The sequence below is a fragment of the Myxocyprinus asiaticus genome, chromosome 8, assembly GCF_019703515.2.
Source record: "Myxocyprinus asiaticus isolate MX2 ecotype Aquarium Trade chromosome 8, UBuf_Myxa_2, whole genome shotgun sequence".
Taxonomy (NCBI): Eukaryota; Metazoa; Chordata; class Actinopteri; order Cypriniformes; family Catostomidae; genus Myxocyprinus; species Myxocyprinus asiaticus.
Genome location: NC_059351.1, coordinates 52,270,900 through 52,291,500, shown reverse-complemented (window position 1 = coordinate 52,291,500; position 20,601 = coordinate 52,270,900). Strand labels below are relative to the sequence as shown.

The 20,601-nt window shown below is 36.2% G+C and overlaps 1 protein-coding gene across 1 annotated transcript in view; it reads left to right on the top strand.

Moving 5' to 3' along the window:
* The window catches only part of LOC127444706 (complement C3-like), a 30,062-nt gene extending 9,856 nt beyond the window's left edge, over positions 1-20,206 (top strand). Inside the window, exons 17-41 of the mRNA XM_051704253.1 lie at positions 370-564; positions 1,173-1,287; positions 3,354-3,445; positions 3,557-3,696; positions 4,076-4,288; positions 4,427-4,487; positions 4,794-4,886; positions 6,959-7,162; positions 7,609-7,684; positions 7,822-7,981; positions 8,107-8,202; positions 8,292-8,448; positions 8,686-8,846; positions 10,834-10,992; positions 11,079-11,138; positions 11,227-11,317; positions 11,456-11,504; positions 14,059-14,149; positions 14,747-14,836; positions 15,568-15,673; positions 15,828-15,920; positions 17,366-17,446; positions 17,601-17,684; positions 19,625-19,760; positions 19,905-20,206. Coding sequence (XP_051560213.1) covers positions 370-564; positions 1,173-1,287; positions 3,354-3,445; positions 3,557-3,696; positions 4,076-4,288; positions 4,427-4,487; positions 4,794-4,886; positions 6,959-7,162; positions 7,609-7,684; positions 7,822-7,981; positions 8,107-8,202; positions 8,292-8,448; positions 8,686-8,846; positions 10,834-10,992; positions 11,079-11,138; positions 11,227-11,317; positions 11,456-11,504; positions 14,059-14,149; positions 14,747-14,836; positions 15,568-15,673; positions 15,828-15,920; positions 17,366-17,446; positions 17,601-17,684; positions 19,625-19,760; positions 19,905-20,046 — 2,945 coding nt within the window. The 3' untranslated portion in view covers positions 20,047-20,206. The remainder of the gene's footprint in view (positions 1-369; positions 565-1,172; positions 1,288-3,353; positions 3,446-3,556; positions 3,697-4,075; positions 4,289-4,426; positions 4,488-4,793; positions 4,887-6,958; positions 7,163-7,608; positions 7,685-7,821; positions 7,982-8,106; positions 8,203-8,291; positions 8,449-8,685; positions 8,847-10,833; positions 10,993-11,078; positions 11,139-11,226; positions 11,318-11,455; positions 11,505-14,058; positions 14,150-14,746; positions 14,837-15,567; positions 15,674-15,827; positions 15,921-17,365; positions 17,447-17,600; positions 17,685-19,624; positions 19,761-19,904) is intronic.
* The last annotated feature ends 395 nt before the right edge of the window (positions 20,207-20,601 follow it).

Below are 20,601 nucleotides of genomic sequence, written 5' to 3'. Positions count from 1 at the left end.
CTTCTGTCTGGGGGGGGCTGTGGCCACCCCATGCCCCCCCTCTAGCACCGCCCCTGCTCTAGAGGCCAGAGGAATGTATCGCTCGCAATTGGAAAAAACTTGTGAAACATTTCCGTCTTTAAAAAGATGTACTTTTCAGCAAGTGACTCTTTTAGTTGTTTTCAGTTAACTCCTGACGTCAGCATAGATGGAGCACCAAGCTTTACTAGCCAATAAAATTGGTGTGGTATAGCGTCTCAAGATGCAGAGTAGAAGTTACCTTCTAGAAAAGGGAACCACTGTGATGCTACTAAAAATGTAAGTCACTATTTTTAGTTGGTTAATCCCTAACTCTTCCCTAATTTTTTTACCATAATGTTGTGTTCTCAGCTGGTAAATACACGGGTGATCTGAAGGTGTGCTGTTTTGATGGAATGAAGGAGAATAAACTTGGCTACACCTGTGAAAAACGAGCCACATACATCATAGATGGACAAGAATGTGCCAAAGCCTTCCTGCACTGCTGCAATGAGATGAAAAACCGTGCAGCTACAGCCGGAGATGAGGAGCTGCTTCTGGCTCGCAGTGAGTTTCTTAAATAAAATTCACTGTATGAATCACACTGCCCCACTCAGAACACATTTTGACTACAGTATATCACACAGATTTTGAAAAAGATTATGCCAAATAACCAATAACTTCAACAAAATGTAGGGTTTTTGAAATCAGAAAAGTACTGTTCTTGTAATTGTTGTACAATGTAGACATGTGACAGATGGACATTTTGCTGTTTTTTGAACGTCTTGTGGTACAAGCAATGCCTTTTTAAGATGTTAATAGTGGTAAATAATTTTGGATAATGGTCACTGTGGATAGCGATGACTGTGAAAAGTAGTAGGCCAATTGTATGTAGTGGTAACAGTGAATAGTAGTAGCTGTGAAATGTTATAATTGTGAATAGTAGTGTAAATATTAGGAATTGTTATTAAAAGTAACTTTATAGTAGCCATTTTTGATGGTAGAAACAGATAATTGATGACTGTAGTAATTGTGAGTAGTAGAAAGTGTGGAGAGTAGTAATTGTGGATACATGAAACTGTAAATGGTAGTGACTGTGGATTGCAGTAATAGTGGACAGTCGCCAGCTTAGATTGTCTGATTTGCTCTGAATTGTATGTTGTAATCTGTTACAGGTGAAGATGATGATGACTACTACATACAGTCTGACGAGATCGTATCACGGACACAGTTCCCTGAGACTTGGCTTTGGGAGGAGATAGATCTACCCCCTTGCAAAGATAAGAACTGGTGAGTGAACATCACCTGTTAGACAAAAGCTGTGACTTAATCTACGTCCGTGGTTCTCACGTTCAGTGCTAAGGGGCACAGCACTGCACATTTTGTATAACTTTTGTAGTATTTACATTTTGTGAACTTTGAATCTGAATGTGCAAATGAGATGTTCAGTGTAATTTTAATATACATTTCAACTCAGCCACAGCCTACCCACAACGAAAGCGTACAATCTTCATTTGAAATCTGAATTAAATGTAGAAATACCTAACTGCTGTCTGTGATTTGTGATTTACAAAATGTTAGCTTTAGAAGTCAATATATTGTTCTATTTCCACATCATTGAACATAAGCCTATCACTGGTCTAGATATCTATCAATATCTTTGGTCATTGTGTGAAGAATTGCTGTTTTACAGCAACTTGCTATTGGCATCTTGTGCCATGAAAAGTGCATTTTTTAGATGCCTCATCAAGTTTAAAAAGCGCTTCTTGAAACACCTCTATGGAAGTATTTTAATGACAAATGTCTTAGGGAAAAATAGCATGCTAAATTGCACAAATTAATAAATAAACACATTGTATTAACAGTGCTTGCATTGTTTTGAGATGCAATTTCACTGGGTTGTATATATAAAGAGATAGTTCACCCAAAATGAAAATTCTCTCGTCATTTCCTCACCCACATGCTATCCCAGATGTGTATGACGTTCTTTCTTCTGCAGAGCACATATGAAGATTTTTAGAAGAATTTCTCAGCTCTTTTGGTCCATACAATACAAGTGAATGGGTGCCAAATTTGAAGCTCCAAAAACCACATTAGTCAGCATAAATGTATCCATAAGACTAAATAAAATCAATGTCTTCAGAAGCGATATGATAGGTGTGGGTGAAAAACAGATCAATATTTAAGTCCATTTTTATTATAAAATCTCCTCCCTGCTCAGTCAGACTGAACTTTAACTTTCACATTCTTCTTCTTGTGTTTTTGGTGATTCACATTCTTCATGCATACCGCCCCCTACTAGGCAGGGAGAAGAATTTCTTGCAAAAATGACTTAAATATTGATCTGTTTCTCACCCACACTTATCATATCACTTCTGAAGATATGGATTTAACCACTGGAGTTTTATGGATTACTTTTATGATTCCTTTATGTGCTTTTTGGTGCGTCAAAACTTTGGCACCCATTCACTTGTATTGTATGGACCTACAGAGCTGAGATATTCTTCTAAAATTCTTAATTTGTGTTCTGCAGAAGAAAGAAAAGTCATGCACATCTGAGATGACATGAGGGTGAGTAAATGATGAGAGAATTTTCATTTTTGGGTGAATTGTTCCTTTAGGCTGTGACTATTTCAACTGAAAACATTTCACACAAAATTTCACGATTAAAAATTCAATAATAAATATTCACTTTCCAAAATGAACCCAAATGCACCACCTAGTGATGAAATGTAGTAGCAGCATATAAAGATTGTGCATTGGCACTCTACTTCTTTTCCTGCAATCCCAGGATGTACAAGGTTGAATTTCCAACCAAATTTTAACCTCTGAAATTTTAGAGGTGAATTTGCAAAGCAAAATATACTGGACAGAATATTACCTGTTGAATAATTAAGATGATCTTTTAAATAACTTAATTTTATGGAACTGAATTTTGGAAGGTAAATATTTGTTATAGATTTTTTTTATGATGGAAATTTTTTTGCGACATGTTTTCAGTTGAAATATTCACAGCTTAAATATGCATCCATGTGAAATTGCATCCCCCAAAAATGCAAGCACTGTAAATGCAATGCATTTATTTTTCAATTAGTGCAATTCAGTGTGCTTTTTTGTTTCAAAGACATTTGTTATTAATATACTCACATACCCCTCCATTATGTTCCATTCTGTTGCACTGCATCTAAATATTTTGAACACGCAAGCTGAGGCTTCATTGGGTTTGTGATTTTTTTTTTTTTTTTTTATGAGCTATTTTTTATGTAATAGTGAGGTATTAGAAATGGGCACCTTCAATATGAGTGCTGGGAATGCAGTTTGCTCTAATCTTTACTTGTGCTTTCCTCATATTCCAGTCTAACAACATCATATACAAGAAACAAAATCTACCTGAAAGAATCGATCACTACCTGGCAAATCTTAGCCATCAGCCTGTCACAAACAAACAGTAAGAGTGAAGCTACAAACATGCAGAACCTTTGACATTCATGATCATTCAAAAAACAGAAATAATTGTGCCAGTTTAAAACATTCTCTGTAACTGTCTTCTTCTCCAAAGGTATCTGTGTGGCAGATCCTGAGGAGATGATCACTTACAAGAACTTTTTCATTGATCTGAAGATGCCTTATTCAGCTGTGCGCAACGAACAAGTAGAAATCAGAGCCATTATTCACAACTACAACAAAGCGAAGACGAAGGTCAGTCTGTCTGTAAAATATCAGATGAGGCATACAGATTTTGATAATTTATAATCATTTATGCTTGAGTGAAGTAATTTACCAAAAATTGGGATAAATGAATTCCGTGAGTCATATCACAGAGTAATATACGTTTTTGAGCTGGTCATGACTCAAACTAAGGCAAATTTTTGGATATTGTTTTTTGTTTTGTTTTTGGGCAAACTTTTTTTTTTTTTTTTTTTTTTTGGCAATGGGAATGGGACACGAATGAGGTCAAACTCAAACTGGAGTCCTCTGGGCTTTGTGCAGGCTAGACAAGTTCTTCCACAGCTGAGTTCTTCTACAAGACTCCTCACAGATTTTGACAAGATCCTCCCCACTGTCTGATTTTCACCAGGTGCGTGTGGAGTTTATGGAGACAGAACATGTTTGCAGCGCTGCCAGTAAGAAGAACAAATACAGAACAGTGGTAGAAGTCCAGGGCCAATCCACCAGAGCTGTTTCATTTGTGATTATTCCCATGACGGTGGGCAATCATGTGATTGAAGTGAAAGCTGCAGCGTATGACTCTGTCAGCACTGATGGAGTGAAGAAGACTCTGAAGGTGGTGGTAAGTCTGATGTGAAATCTGTCCTCCTATTACAGTTGTTTTGATTGTAACATAAGACTAAATACATATGATTTAACTAGGCTAACTGTCATTTTGAATAGGATGCTGAAAAACTCTCTCTCTCTCTTTCTCTTTCAGTCGGAGGGTGTGCTAGTTCCATTAGAGGTGAAAAATGTGGAGCTCAATCCTGTTAAGAACGGTGAGATTTCACTTCTTAGATTATACTTCCAACCAGTAAAGGTCACACTTGCCTTGGCTCTCCATTCACTTCCATTCATACGCATGCAAATGCAGGAAAGCAGAAATGCAAGCTAATGCAAAGAAGTTTTGTCTTTCACTGCGCACAAAATTTTATGTTTGGTGAACTCTGACCAGTGAATTAGCGTAGCCAAAAGACGTTTGTCCAACAGAGTTTCTTAACATCCCACATTGTCCTTCCAATGATGAAGATGCCTCATTACACTTTCGGCATCATCCTGTTCCTGTTTTTTTTTCATCCAATAAGGAGAAAATGGAGAGCAACATATATCTGTAAGAACAGACATACCAGTGGATTGGGTCCCAGATACACCTGCTAGCACGCACATCACAGTGACTGGTAAGGGGAAATTCAATGTAATATGTTGTGTTTCCATGAACATTCAGGAGGAAATTTGCACAAAAAATTTTTTTGCCTGCTGAAAGCTTTTTATTTATTATTATTATTATTATAATTATTTATGTATTTATTTATTTTTTTTTTTTGCATAGGCTGCACAATTAATCGAAAAAGTAATTACATTTAGAGATTACAGTTACAGCTAGCACGATTCACTAATCGTGAAAACTGATAATGATGACGAAGCATTCCATTTAAGTCAACTCCTGTTTCCATATGAGGTCGGATGAGATATCAGTTTTACTGATTATTCGAAGCCAGTATTTGCTGTTTGGAACTGTCGGTCACCTGCAAAATTCAATGATAGATAGTTTTGTTTGTTTGTTTGTTTTATTCCTCCATGTTCCTCCATGGCCGGCACTAGAAGGTTCTACAGAAAAACAGCGGCCTCTAGAGGTGAAATAAAAACTATCAATGGACTCTTAAGAAGCTGATTTAAAACATAGGTGGCGAAAAACCAAGGCAGTACACGTTAAATCTAGAATTTAACACAACCAAAGTGTAATAACAGGTGGTTACATACTTCTTCTTTTTTCGGCTGCTCCCGTTAGGGGTCACCACAGCGGACCATCCGTAATCCACATATTTGACTTGGCACAGGTTTTACGACGGATTCCCTTCCTGACGCAACCCCCAGTGGCTGGGGGACTCTCACTCACACCTATGGGGCAATTTTAGAGTCTCCAATTAGGTGGATACATAATTAATTTGTTTAAAACTAATGGTTGCATGGGAGAACTCCATGTTCGCCAACAAGGTGGAAAGGAAGCTAACGTTAGCTGTGCGAATGGTTAGAACAATGTTACTAAGTCAAGAATCGAAACTGCTCACCTTTCATCCTAATTTGCCACTTTGAATGAAAAATGCACTTACTGTTTGTGCATCCGATGTGTTTATATTTTTCTGGGGTTTAGGGTGATCCAATTTGTTACTTAAAAAAGTCCAGCTTTTATGTTCTGGATTTTGGTTGCATTATAAACTACACCTGGATTTTTATTCATTTTTCACAGTAAGGAAAGACTAAGAAATGCTTTAACATTTTCAGATCACCAGTAATCTGGGAGTAAATCACATGGATATGCAACTAAATTTTGGGCTATGCCTCTAAATGTGTCGGTGATTAGCCACTTGCTGGTAAATGTTCAGATTTCACTCACCAGTGACACCGTCTAAATCTTGTCTAATAATCTTTCTTCTAATAGCCTTTATGTTTTTACAATCAGTCGTTGATCAAAAATGTTATTGTATTCTAATCACACATAGCACGGATGTGTTAATAAGCACTCAACAAAATAACATCTGTGAGATGCTCGCTAAGCTGCCACTATTCTTAAAGAGACAGTACCATTTTAGCACTTGTTCTACATGTCAATATAAATGCGTGTAAATAGTACAAATTATGAGTGTAACATGCAATATAATACATGCAAATTTAAGATATTATAGTTATGATGGATGACGTGGAATTTGTACACATTTAAAAAGCCAAAATGTGACCAAAATAACAAAAAACGAACTAAAAGAGAAAATGTGTAAAATTAATAATTTCGTAATGTACCAACTAAGAAGGTCCCCTGTATAATTAACAGCATACACTGAAAGATACATTCTTTCATAGTTAAAAAAAATGGACATTACAATGGAAATGTACCCAAAAGAATTGGAATTAAATGGAATCGAAATCAAATTGTGAGCTTGTGGATCAGATTTGAATGGAGAAATCTGCATCCATGCTCAGCCCTCTGTGTTTGCACTGAAAAGAATGACAGTGACTAGTGCATGGTGCGACACTAGTTTTTGTATCTACAGTACTTAAACTGGATTTGTGGTTCGTGAGTAAGACGTATGGTTTTGCATTTGTGTTCAGAAATGTTTGCTTGTTTTGTTTTAAGGAGAGGCGAATTCTATACATCCATTTACATGTAAACTACCTCCATGACAAATTGTGTAATACTTGTTCAAATATAAAGGAACTGAACTGAAATCATTGCATCACTCTTTCATGCCTCCAGGTGAAGAAATCACACAGACAGTTGAGCAGGCCATCAGTGGAGATTTCATGGGTCGGCTTATCGTCCAGCCTCATGGATGTGGAGAGCAGACCATGATCTATATGACACTGCCCCTCATTGCAACTCATTACCTGGACAGCACCAAACAGTGGGAGGCTGTTGGGATGAACCGCCGTGATGAAGCCATTAAACATATCAACACAGGTCAGCAGAATACAACAAATTAAAAGGATAGTTCCCCCAAAAATGACAATTTGGTCATTATTTGCTCACCCTTACTGGATGTTGTTCCAACCCTAGATGGCTTTCTTTCTTCTGTGGAACACAAAAGGGCAGGATGTTACTCACCATTCACTTTCATTGCATCTTTTCCTATACAGTGACAATGAATGGTGACTGATACTGTCATTCTGCCTAAAAATTTCCTTTTGTGTTTCACGGAAAAAAAATAATTTGGGTTTGGAACAACATCAGGATGAGCAAATTATGTAGATATTTAGATATTTATAAAATATGTAGGATTTTCATTTTTGAGTGAACTATCCTGTAAGATAAAGAATCAGAAGTGGGATTGAAATAAAATCAAAAGCATTTTCAATGAAACAGAATGAGCCCTAAAGTTTTATGGGGGTTATTATTTTTTGGTTTAGGTTATCAAGGGGAGCTGGCCTACCGTAAACCCGATGGCTCATACGCTGCCTGGTTACACAGACCAAGCAGCACATGGTAAAATAGATTTCATTTCAATAAATGCTATTGAGGGATAATCCTTCTGTTGTTTATGACCATCTTCTCCCATTATCCATATGTAACATTAACAGGCTTTTGTTTCTGTTTTGTGTGTGTGTGTGTGTCTGTTAAAGGCTAACAGCGTATGTGGCTAAAGTGTTTGCTATGGCTAATAACCTCATTGCTATAAAGGAGGATGTGATCTGCAGCGCTCTCAAGTGGCTGGTTCTCAACAAACAACTGCCAGATGGCTCCTTTAAAGAAGAATCACCTGTAGTTCATGGAGAGATGGTTGTAAGTTGAATTTTGCTGTGATTAGCCACTTTTACACACAAAACAAGTAAAATAAACAACACTCTCTGGTGGTCACATCCATAATCTGGTTTCTTTTCTGATAGTGTGTTTATTTGTTCTTTCAGGGTGATGTACAGGGTAAAGATGCTGATGCCTCTCTCACTGCATTTGTCCTGATTGCCATGCAAGAGGGCGTCGAGATTTGTGCCGGTTCAGTTGGTGTAAGTAACAGGAGTTAGCATGTTGTCCTGCTACTGTTTGTACTGATCTCTCACTCTTGGTTTTAACCTCACTTACACACACTTTATAGAGTCTTCATGACAGTATGAGGAAGGCAGTTGACTATTTGGAAGCCAGACTTCCAAAAATGACCAATCCTTATGCTGTTGCGATGGCGTCCTACGGCATGGCCAATGCGGACAGACTCAATAAAGACCTGCTGATGAAGCATTCCACCAAAATGCAAGGTCAGTATCATCATAATCAGATCCAAAAAGTCAGAATGTTTTATACATCATGAAGCAATTCAATAAGTTTGGCAATAAGTAATCATTATGGAAGAGAAGGCTTTCCTAGTTCTAGCCTGAAAGACATTTTGTGCTGACTTGCTCAGAAATCATTAGTAATCATCACTGTAATAGTATGAATGGAGAGTGAAAAAGCAACACCATCTTGTATATATTGTTATTGTGTCTCTTAAACAGATGGAATTGCTTGGAATGCCAATGCAAAACATCACTCTCTAGAAGCTACAGCCTATGCAGTGCTCGCACTCGTAAGGGCAAGAGATTATGACAGAGCTGGAGAGGCCGTGCACTGGCTGGCCAGACAACAGACTCACTATGGCGGAGGTGGAACCACACAGGTACAGTAACAAATTGTCATTTGAGTTTGATAGATATGGATCAGCTCCTACCCTAAACCATGGCTTTGTCAAGCCAACATAAATAGGCAAAAACGGCTATAAACACATTTATATTTAAAGGAATAGTTTAGCCAAAAGTTAAAATTCTGTAAAATTTTGAAGAATATACTGTCTGCTCTTTTCTATATACTGAAACTGAACGAGGACTGTGACTGTCAAGCTTTAAAGTGTTCCAAAAACATGTGCGTTAGGTTTCAAGTCTTTTGAAGCCATAAGACTGTGTGCCTTGCGTGAAAAACAGACCGAAATTGAAGTAGTTGTTTACTGAAAATCTTGACATCCGCCATGAGAGTTCATGCTAGTTGCAACAAGGTCCGATTTGTGAATGATTCATTCTTTTGAGTCACATAATCAGTACGATCTACAAAACTAAATGATTTGTTCATTAATTGGACTGATCCATTTCTACACTGTAAAGCCTAATATTGTCATTACAGGAAAATCAATTTGTCTTAAACATGACTTGAAATGTTAAGTTTTGAGCTCATAACTCATTGAATTTATTTATCCTAAAATATATATAGTACACAATTTAAGATACTATGTGGAATACCCATAATCCCTTGCGCTTGAATTATTGAATTGTTTCTTTGGTCAAAGGGAACTTATGGGGGTATTTCAATTTTTAGCTCTTTTATAGCATAATTTATGTTGTTTTGTTGCAAATAGATGTTTCGTGTGATGTCACCTTAAAGATGATTTGTGCCCTCTTTGGTCAGGCTTGACCCTGTTAGCTCTATTTCACTTTACCTTGTGCATGTTCAACTGAAGTACATGTATATCAGTGGAGAATTAAGATTATTTAATGATTGATTAAATTGGTTATAATCTTCTTTTTTTAAGCTGTTATTGTATGATGTAAATTTAAGTCAATTCAATAAAAAATATGGTAATGCTTCACAATGAGGTTCTATTTGTTAACATTAGTTAACTACATTAGTTAACATTACCTAAAAATGAACAACACTTTTACAGCATTTTTAAAATCAAAGGTTTTTATTAACGTAAGTTAATGCACTATGAGCTAACATGAATTAACAATGAACAATTGTATTTTTTATTAACTAACATTAACAAAGATTTATAAATGCTGTAATAAATACTATATTGATCATTGTTAGTACATGATACCTAATGCATTAACTAATGTTAACGAATGGAACCTTACTTTATTGTGTTACCAAAATTATCAGTTAGAAACAACAATATTTAAATAGCAAATCTGAGTTAAGTCTAGTGCATCTAGTTACCTTAATTTAAGCAGTTTAGTTCATTCTATATGAACACCAAGTTAAGTGAACTTAATTACCCAAGTTTTGGAGACGCCACTACTCAATACAGTTGCGGGAACAAGTTTAACCAATCAACTGAGTAAAGTCAACTTATTACGTTTTTAGAGTTGAACTCGCTTACTGGAGTAGATGAATGGATGGCTGGATGGATAGATAAGCAGACAGACAGACAGACGATAGATAGATAGATAGATAGATAGATAGATAGATAGATAGATAGACAGAGATAGATAGATAGATAGAGAGCAACTAAAATCAGATTAAAGGTCATCTTTGGGTTTGTTTATTTGATTATTTGCCAGTTGGAGTTTGAAATAACGAGCATTCCGTTGACCTGTTTGAACATTCCGTCAATGTAAGTTTATGGAATTTTACCTTTTGCGAAAACCGCAGGTCTGATCAGTTAGAAAAGACAGGGCACGCTATTCCAGAACAGTCTGAAGGTCTGTGCCAAATTTGGTGGATGTAGCTTGAAAGCTCTAGGAGGAGTTAATATTAGAAATTTTGGTCTTGGTTTAGTGATTTTGAAAAAACCCTTTGGGCGTGAACTATCCCTTAAAAAAAAAAAATAAAAAAATGAAAAGCAAAATCGGTTGAATTAATAAGCCAATATTTTACACACCCTTCTCTTCTAGGCAACCATCATGGTGTTCCAGGCAGTGGCTGAATACCGCACACAGGTGAAGAACCAACAGAATTTTGATCTGGACGTCGAGCTGTCTGTTGCAGGAAGAAGCAAACCAGTCAAATGGAGTTTCAGAAAGGATACTATGCATGTCACACGATCAGACAAGGTGAGGAGACAGATAAAGGAAATGAATAATGTTCATGCTGTATCATGCATGTTTCATGCTGATATTTGTCTGTGTTCACTCAACAGGTCGAGTTGAAAAAGAGCTTCAATGTAACTGCTAGAGGAACTGGAACAGCCACTCTATCCGTGAGTGTTCATTTACACAGTAGTCAAGAGCAAGATTCCTTTAAAAAATGTTGAAACATCTAACCCAAGTGTTATTTGTTTATTTCAGGTGTTTACCCTGTACTACGCCAAGCCTGTTGTGAAGGAGACTGACTGTAAACATTTTAATCTACGTGTTGCAATGGAACCAGACCGCAATGGTAGGACTGACAGAGAATTGTTGTGCTTTCTGTAACTCTTTCCATAATTTTAGTCCTAAACCAAAACCCCCAGTGTACCTCTTTATTCTTTGCATTCATTGCTTTATTCTCTTTTCTGATGTGTTTTTTTCACTTCAGCAAAATACCAAGGAGCCATTGAAAGTTACAAGCTTATTGTTGAATTCTTGTAAGTAAACAATTAAATATAAAGTTTTATATATACTGTGTGTGTGTGTGTGTGTGTGTGTGTATATATATATATATATATATATATATATATATATATATATATATATATATATATATATATATATATATAGTAAATAAACCATTTTATTATTATAACATATTGTTATTCTAAAAAGTTTGTTTAGTGCTTGTTTCGAAATCTCTAAACCAAGACACAAATGTGTAAAACAACTCCTCATAGAGCTTTCTAGATTGGTCTGGAATAGTGTGCCAAGTCTTTTCTAGCTGATCAAACTGTCGGTGTTCATGCAGCGGACGACCAAATATTGAAAATATCCCATAGACTTACAGATACATTGATGGAATGCTCATTAATTTAAACTCCAACTGTCAAAAATTTAAATGTAAACAAACCCACAAAAGCCCTTTAATCTTGACCTTTTGTGGGTTTGTTTACATTTACATTTTTGACAGTTGGACTTTTAAAAGTGCAATATGTAAAATCTTTCATGTAATATTCGGCTTGTAACGCAACTTAAAAAATGAGCCCTTCCCGGATTTCCTATGTTGACTATTAAAGCCTGTAGACTGATTTTCATGCGAAGGGAGCGGGTCGCTTTTGCCAGGAAAATCCAAAGGATGTGACTTTTATGCGTGCTCCCGAGAGCCTTGCCTTAGTGCTTCCACTATTTAACACTGTCAACAGACAGTCTGCAACACTAGGTAACGTCATCTTAGAGATGGAATCCGGCTCCAAACACAACAAAATCAAAACCGACCCTGAATTGGCGTTCTTCTTATTGGACAGGTAAGCTTACATAACTGCAAAGCGTGTGAAATATAGTGCCATAAGGATTGACCTGTGTAATTTTAGCTAACTTGATCTTGCCTGCTAACGCTGACGAATTGCAAACTACCTTGCTTCGTAACTTTCAAATAATTTCAACGATCTTCTCTTTATACTAAAGTCAGGTATGCTGATTCATAGTAACTGACATAAACAATGTTAATCTGTAATTATTCAGCAAGGTAAACTACAATAACACATGAAATGAATGCTAGGCAATGTTCAAGATAATGCAAAAAGCTCCATTCATTAGTGTAACGTAACTTGGTTATACATAAAATATATTCATTCTATTATTATAAAACAATAGCGCATCGATATGTCAAAATGACAGTTGTGATGAAATCACATCAATACTGAATTGTGTCAACATATTTATAATGTACAGTCTATTTTATAAACAGCTACTGTCATTATCCACCAAATTTAGCTATTGATAAAGCTGGCTAGCTAGCTAATGCCGACATAGGCTATTGTATAAATGCAGTCAATGTATCATGCAAAGAAAAGTGATTACTTCAAACTACAATCTCGCATAGTCAGACCTATATCCACCCTTTGTTTTAGCTGGTTTAGCGAGGCATTTTAATTATGCTACCTCATCTGTCAGCATGATGCCGGTGAATCACGTTCAATCTCTTTGTTTTGGTCGATGCTCGCGTCCCTATGGAGTGTGTGTGCGCGATCACGAGCAACAGGCTGCAATTCACTTAACGGCCACAGGTGTCATTAATAACAAGGGTTTCTGAATCTTACATACTGCACTTTTAATTAATGAACAAAGCTAGCTAGCTAGCAAGCTGTTTGTCTACCTGTAATGTCAATATAACCACCAAACAAAACACTTTTTAAACTACATTAAACTTGGCTTCAAATCCACCATTTGTCAACCTTTTCAGTTGCCTCTCGAAATCATCAAAAACATGATTTATGTTGTGGTGAAAAAAGTAAAAGTAATTAATTAAAATACTACTTAAGTAAAAGTAAGTACCTTCGTTTGGATTACTTTTATGTTTCCTTGATGTAATTTTTGGAGCTAAAGGTCATATATCTTTCTAAAAATCTTTGTGTTCTGCTGAAAAAAACAAACAAACTCATACACATCTGGGATGGCATGAGGGTGAGTAAATGATAAGGGAATTTTTTTTTTTGGGTGAACTGTCCCTTTAGGCTGTCACAGAAACACAAACGCAAACAGACGTACAAAAGAACATATTCCATATTTTAAATGTGTAAGGAAATAGTATTTTAGAAATGTGTAACCCAAACAAATTTACATAAAATTACAGCACCTAATTTAATTGGAAGTCAGTAACTGTAATCTGATTACAAGAATTTAAATTGTAATGTGTTACACATCTTTTTGTAATTAGAGTACAGTAACTGATTACTTTGTAATCAGATCACATCCAACACTGGTCTAGACGGGTATTTTGACCAAAAATTGCATTTGACCATTCACACCCGCAGCCGCATTTACCACGTGACATGATCGCTGTTCACAGAACATGTAGACTTATGCATGTAAGTGTTTGAAAGTCTCCAAATTATTCCAGGCTATCCAGAAAAGTGTTTGCACACATTGCATGCTGGTACATGCTTCACTCTGTCTTTTAGAAAATAATGACACAAATGCAGACTGAGTAGATGGAGCGAAACTATTATAAACCTGTAAAGAACATTTGCCATTGATTTGTCTTTACAGCTACATCAGCAAAACAAATGATGCCACCATGACTATTGTGGATATCGGCTTACTGACCGGGTATAAAGTGGATGAAGGAGATCTTGCAGAGGTACTGTGATGATAAACTGATGCAATGATGCCTCAAGTCTGAATAGCAACGAATCAATTGCTCTAGATTCCAGTTTTCTTGAAACAAAACCTCATGAACCCTGTCATTGTGGAACAGCCTACACTGTATGTACAGTAAGGTTCAAAAGTCCACACTGAACACCTGGAGTACAAGATACCACTTAAACATGGAAATAAGCAAAGTTTGAGGATTTTGAAAAATGTAGGTCTCTAATCAAATAAGCAAATTTGTGACACTGACCATGTTAACTCTTTGTAAAAAAGGTCAGATTTTCATACTGATTTCCTTTTCCTTCCAAAGCAAAAGAGGGACATTCCAAACACTAAGAAATTATAAAATCCATGCTATTTTTTCAATTCAACTTTTCACTCAAATGTTTATATTGATAAGATAATGTAGTGGAAAGAAAAACTGTAATAGTTCTGTAGAAATGGGAAAAAAATAATTGCATTAATAATTCAAACCTCACTGTATATTCAAAAGGAATTATGCAAAATATAAGACATAAAGATAAGACATAAAAATGAGCAACATTGGATCATAAAATTAATTGACTTTTCTTTTTTGCACTTTCAGTTAGCCACAGGGAAGGATCGATACATTCAGAAATTTGAGATGGACAAAGAGCTCTCGGAGCGAGGATCCCTCATCATCTACTTAGATAAGGTATTTCAGAAGCTACACTTAAAGAGAATTTAAAAGAAAATATGCACTTTGGTTTATAGCGCAGCATTGTTGAATTCATGATTCTGATTGAGTAATTCTCCATAACTGCATGGCTTTGAAGTAGTTTCAGGTTGAACACAGTCTTTCCGATTGGCTTAAAAGTTTCAAATGAATGAAATTTCCATGAGACATACAGCTTACTATAGCAACAATGGTAATGGCGGCTTGGGCTGTTTCTAAGCAAGACAATTTATTGGTGGCGTTTTAGGGACGAAAACCTAAAATTGTCTCAAGAAACATGTACATATGTTAACCATGTTATTAGCGATATAATTAAGTCAGAACCATTGAATTACTGAAAAGTAAAGAAAAGTAAAGTGTGCTGTAGCCGCATTACCACCTCTGGTATGATCCATAGTCAGTTATTCCTTGCTTACTAGAAAATAAAAGACTTTTGATGGAGTGATGAGCTTAATCAGGGATTTGGCTTCATATAAAAGGACGACTTGGTGTTTGACTATTTCTGACCAGAAATAATTTAATTATCTATGTTTTTCATGAATTGATTTATATTTAATGCATAAAGAGTATTGTGAGTACACTCAATCTTCAGAAGCAAATACAGTAAGATAAACTTCTATTTTAGATTACAAGATATTAAAAGGTTTCCACATTTGTATTTTGGATAGTATTGGAAATAATTTGCTACTGTTACAAATTTGTGTTATTAGGTTTCTCATAAAGAGTTTGAAAGGCTTTCCTTCAAAATACACAAGATGAATAATGTGGGTTTACTTCAACCTGCTGCAGTGACTGTGTATGAATATTACTCTCCAGGTAAGCCGCTGGCACATACATTATAAATGATAATAAATTATGTTATTTTACGTTATGTTATATTATATTACAGAGTACAGTACATTGTTTTTAGATGATCCAATGCTATATTCTATACCCACCTCTCTTTCATGAAACCCGTGTGTTTTCTTAGATGCACGCTGTACAAAGTTCTACCACCCTGAAAAGAAAGATGGCGCTCTAAACCGACTGTGCTTAAACAAGGACATATGCCAGTGCGCAGAAGGTATTGTCACCCAGAAGCAAAAGTTTAAAGGGGTCATGTATTTTTGTAGCATTTAGTCAGTGTCTCTGCAAAAAGAGTTTAATGACTATTTTCCATTTGGGTTTCGATATAGTTTGCTCTAGAGTTAGACCGATATATCGGTTTTACTGATTAATCTGTGCCGATAGTTGCTTTTTGGCAATTATAGGTTATTGGAAAAAATCCATGCAGATAGTTTTTTTTTTTCTGTCTTCCACTGTGTTCCGCAGTGTTCCTCTGTAACCAACACTAGATCATTCTACAGTTAGAACCGGTAGGGTTGGTGGGTCCTAGAAGTCCACCTAGTTCACCTATGCCTAGAAACCCTGCATATTTTTATACTCACTTTAATGCATATTTATTTATTTATTTATTAAAAAAAACTCATCTGGTAAAAAATATAAAAGCTATATAAAGCTAGGGGGCCTGGGTAGCTCAGCGAATAAAGACACTGACTTCCACCCCTAGAGTCATGAGTTTGAATCCAGGGTGTGCTGAGTGACTCCAGCCAGGTCTCCTAAATAATTAAATTGGCCCGGTTGCTAGGGAGAGTAGTCACATGGGGTAACCTCCTCATGGTCGCTATAATGCGGTTTGCTCTCAGTGGGGTGTGTGGTGAGTTGTGCGTGAATGCCGTGGAGAGTAGCGTGAAGCCTCCACATATGCTATGTCTCTGCGGTAACACTCAACAAGCTATGTGATAAGATGCGCAGACTGACACAGCGCAACGAATAGAGCAGAACGCAGGTGTCTCAGAATGCATTTTTAACAGTTGAAAATCTGTTTAACCTGACACGCCATCTAAAAATGCAATGGTCCTGTACAAGAGATGCTGTAAACACAGCGAAACGTGACACAGTGGTCAAAGACATCCATCTAGCAAATGTATACATAGAAGACAAGTAAAAAAAAACAGCACGGGCGGATGCAAAATCACACTTTATATGGTAAATATTCACTTCATCCAGCGAGCTGTTGGTTCTCACTCCAAATGTTTCAGTGATAGAGCATTCAGAACGAATCGGACTGAATCGTGAATTATTCTGACCGTTTGCAAACCCATTGGCCAATTCACTGAAAAGACACATAAGAATGATTCATTGGTGAATCGGGCATCGCTAGTTCTGAATATTTTAATCAGCCAACTATAACATGGGACCCACTTTATCATAGCAGAAATATTCTGAGAGAAAATGTTTTTTCATCAGTCAGAGCACTCATGGTTCGCATGGTGCGTACAGCCGTACAGCTGCTGGTGCCACTGCTTAGAGTATTTCTACATAATATGTCAAACGCTTTTTAGCATTATTATTTAAAAAGAGCATGGAAAAACATGTTTTCTGTTATATGGCCCCTTTAAATGGTAAAAGTGCTATTGATTTTTGGTGGTGATTATTACAAGTGTGTATCATCATCTCTTAACATAGAAAACTGCAGTTACCAGAAAAAAAACAATGTCGACGAAGATTTGCGTTTGGATAAAGCCTGTGAAGCTGGCATGGATTATGGTAAACACATTCAAATTTTACATACATACAAACATACGTCACTTATAACTGTTTTTCATGACAGTCAAGCAATAAATGGTTTAGCTGAGTCCTTTCAATTCCGCATTACAGATCTGGTGTAGATATTGAAATAGCACATTATATTGTTTTACAGTTTATAAAGTCAAAGTGGTGAAATTTGATCCGTCACAACACTCAGACATCTATAACATGAAGGTGGAGAAAGTCCTGAAAGAAGGTAAGGTTCATTTTTCTCTTGTGTTCACAAAGGTATGTGGAATGTCTCTTTGTTGAGCATGTTACGCATCTTGACCGGATTCCATAAAATGCAAGAAATGACACGAAGATCCTCTTGGTCAGTCTTCCTCAGTCCTATTTGTCTTAAAGGGATAGTTCACCCACCAATGGTGTCATTTAATCACCCACATGTTGTTCCCAAAAACATTTTTGTTATGTGGAGCACAAAGCAAAATGTTAGGCAGAATGACATCCTCAGTTATTCACTTTCAAAAGGATGCATTGAATGTGAACGGTGACCAGTGTTGTGTGTAATCCGATTACAAAGTAACTACTTACTGTAATGAATTAACTGAAAGGAATATTCTGGGTTCAATACAAAAGCACTTACATTATTTTCTCTGTTAAAACCTGTGTATTATTTGAGCTGAAACATTGTTTTTAAGCTGTTTTAGGGTTTTAGGGTTTATGGCATAACATCGTCATGGCAACAAAATTTTAAAATTGGCTATAACCTCAAACAGAAAAGGCTAGTAAGTGATTTTATCACACAAAAAATCATGTCTTATGGCTATATGTTTGTAACAGCGATTATTTTAACATTTACATATTGGCCAAATGCACTTCCACTGTAAGTGTCTCCAGATTTTTGCTTTTTTTTTAAAGAATAGAAGGGACGAATTTTTTTTTTTTTTGTGGTTATCAGCATTATGCCACAAATGCTGTTGACTGAGCATAACTTGTATTGAACCCAGAATTTTTCTTTAATTATTATAATGTTTTTTTTTTTTTTATAATATAATGCATTACATTTTAAATTTACAGTTTACAGTTTACAGTTACTGAGTTTCAGTTAAAGAAGTTACTTTTAAGAACAATACTTGGGTTAAACATATTCCTAAAATAATATTATATATGTAGAATACATTTAAAAAAGGAATTTTGGGGGGCCTGTGTAGCGCAGCAAGTAAAGATGCTGATTATCACACCTGGAGTCATGAGTTCAAATCCAGGGCATGCTGAGTGATCCAGCGAGGTCTCCTAAGCAACCAAATTGGCCCGGTTGCTAGGGAGAGTAGTCACATGGGGTAACCTCCTCATGGTTGCTATAATGCGGTTTGCTCTCAGTGGGGTGTGTGGTGAGTTGTGCGTGAATGCCGCGGAGAGTAGCGTGAAGCCTCCACATATGCTATGTCTCTGTGGTAACACGCTCAACAAGTTATGTGATAAGATGCGCAGACTGACAGTCACAGATGCAGAGGCAACTGAGATTCGTCCTTCACCACCCGGATTGAGGTGTGTCACTATGCCACCACAAGGATTTAGAGCGCATTGGGAATTGGGCATTCCAAATTGGGGAGAAAAAAAAAATATTAAAAAAGGAATTCTCTCCATATGTATGTATGTTTGCATCATACATCTCTGTGACAACTGAAGAGTCACTAATGAGTCATTGTAAAGGAAAAATATGTTTGATTTGCATGCAACGATGATCAAGGAGGAATTATAGCCTTTATTGAATTTGTTGTGTGGAAAAACAAAATCTTTGCTGTGAAAAGTGTTTTCACAAAATAACTTAAAGCTAAAGTATTTAATAATGTGATTACTTTTCCCACGAAAAGTGAAATCTGATAACAGTTGTATACAAGTCATTTGCAGTGGATTACTTTTTAAGCAACTTGCATAACACTGATGGTGCCTAACATTCTGCTTGAAATCTCCTCCTGCATTCATATAGGTTTCATGATATTTCTTAAGTTGAAAGAACTGTATGTCCGCAAAGCGGGGACTTTTTTATTTACTTATTGTTTTATTTACAAATGTATTGCTTGCTGTTTATAGCTTAGTTGAATAGTGATATTGCTGGATGCTAATGTTCTGCATAGGAGGCTAAATTACTTTACAACAGAATTGTTTCTTAAGTACTGTTCTGTCCTCTAGGCACTGATGAAGGTGTGGAAGGACAGGAAAGAGCCTTTTTGGGTCATCCTAACTGCAGAGAATTTTTGTTATTACAACCAAGCAAGTCGTACCTCATCATGGGCAAATCCACTGATCTGCCAAAGCTAGGAGGAAGGTAGGTGTCCACTGTGTGTCTCTTTTATGTGTTTTATAAATTATGGTTTATTTATTGAAAATGCTTAGATGGTTGTTTATACCCAAGTGTAGCCAGCCAACTAATTCAAGTTTTGTGTTTGTCTTCTATTTCTGTTGTTTTTAGACTACAGTACATCTTGGGTGAGCAGACCTGGATTGAATACTGGCCCACAAAACAGGAAAGTCAAACTCCAGAGTACAAGAATTCATACATTGGCATCAGTGCTCTCGAGAATAAGCTACAAAAAGAAGGATGCTCTACATAAATATATAACAAATGATTATATTACAGAAGATCACAAATATTCTCTCTTGCATACTATTCTTCAGTTGACTCTAAATAAAGCTTTTTTTAATAATAATAATAATATTGTTTTGGCAAAAATAATTTATTATAATTTCATAATAAAAGTTAATTGAACAAAAGTTTAAAATGTTGGTGTTTGACTCTTACTAGATAAAAGTGGTGTAATACCGTTCATTGTAAATATGAACACAAATTCCTGCAGAATATCTGCAGACCACAAACATTTTTTTATAGAAGAATATCACAACTCTCTTCATCCATTCAATTCAGATAAAGCATGGCCAGAACTTTGAAAGTTCAAAGTTCTGGCCACCATTGACTTGCATTGTGAGGACCAACAGAAGTGAGATATTCTTCTAAAAAATGCCAAATGAAAAAGTCATACACATCTGGGATGGCATGAGGATGAGTAAATGATGAGAGAACTGTTCCTTTAATGACACAGTTGTGAATCTCAAGGACAGCTGTGTAAATGAAAGCTTAAGAGTTTTCCATTGAGGTCAAAGATAAATAG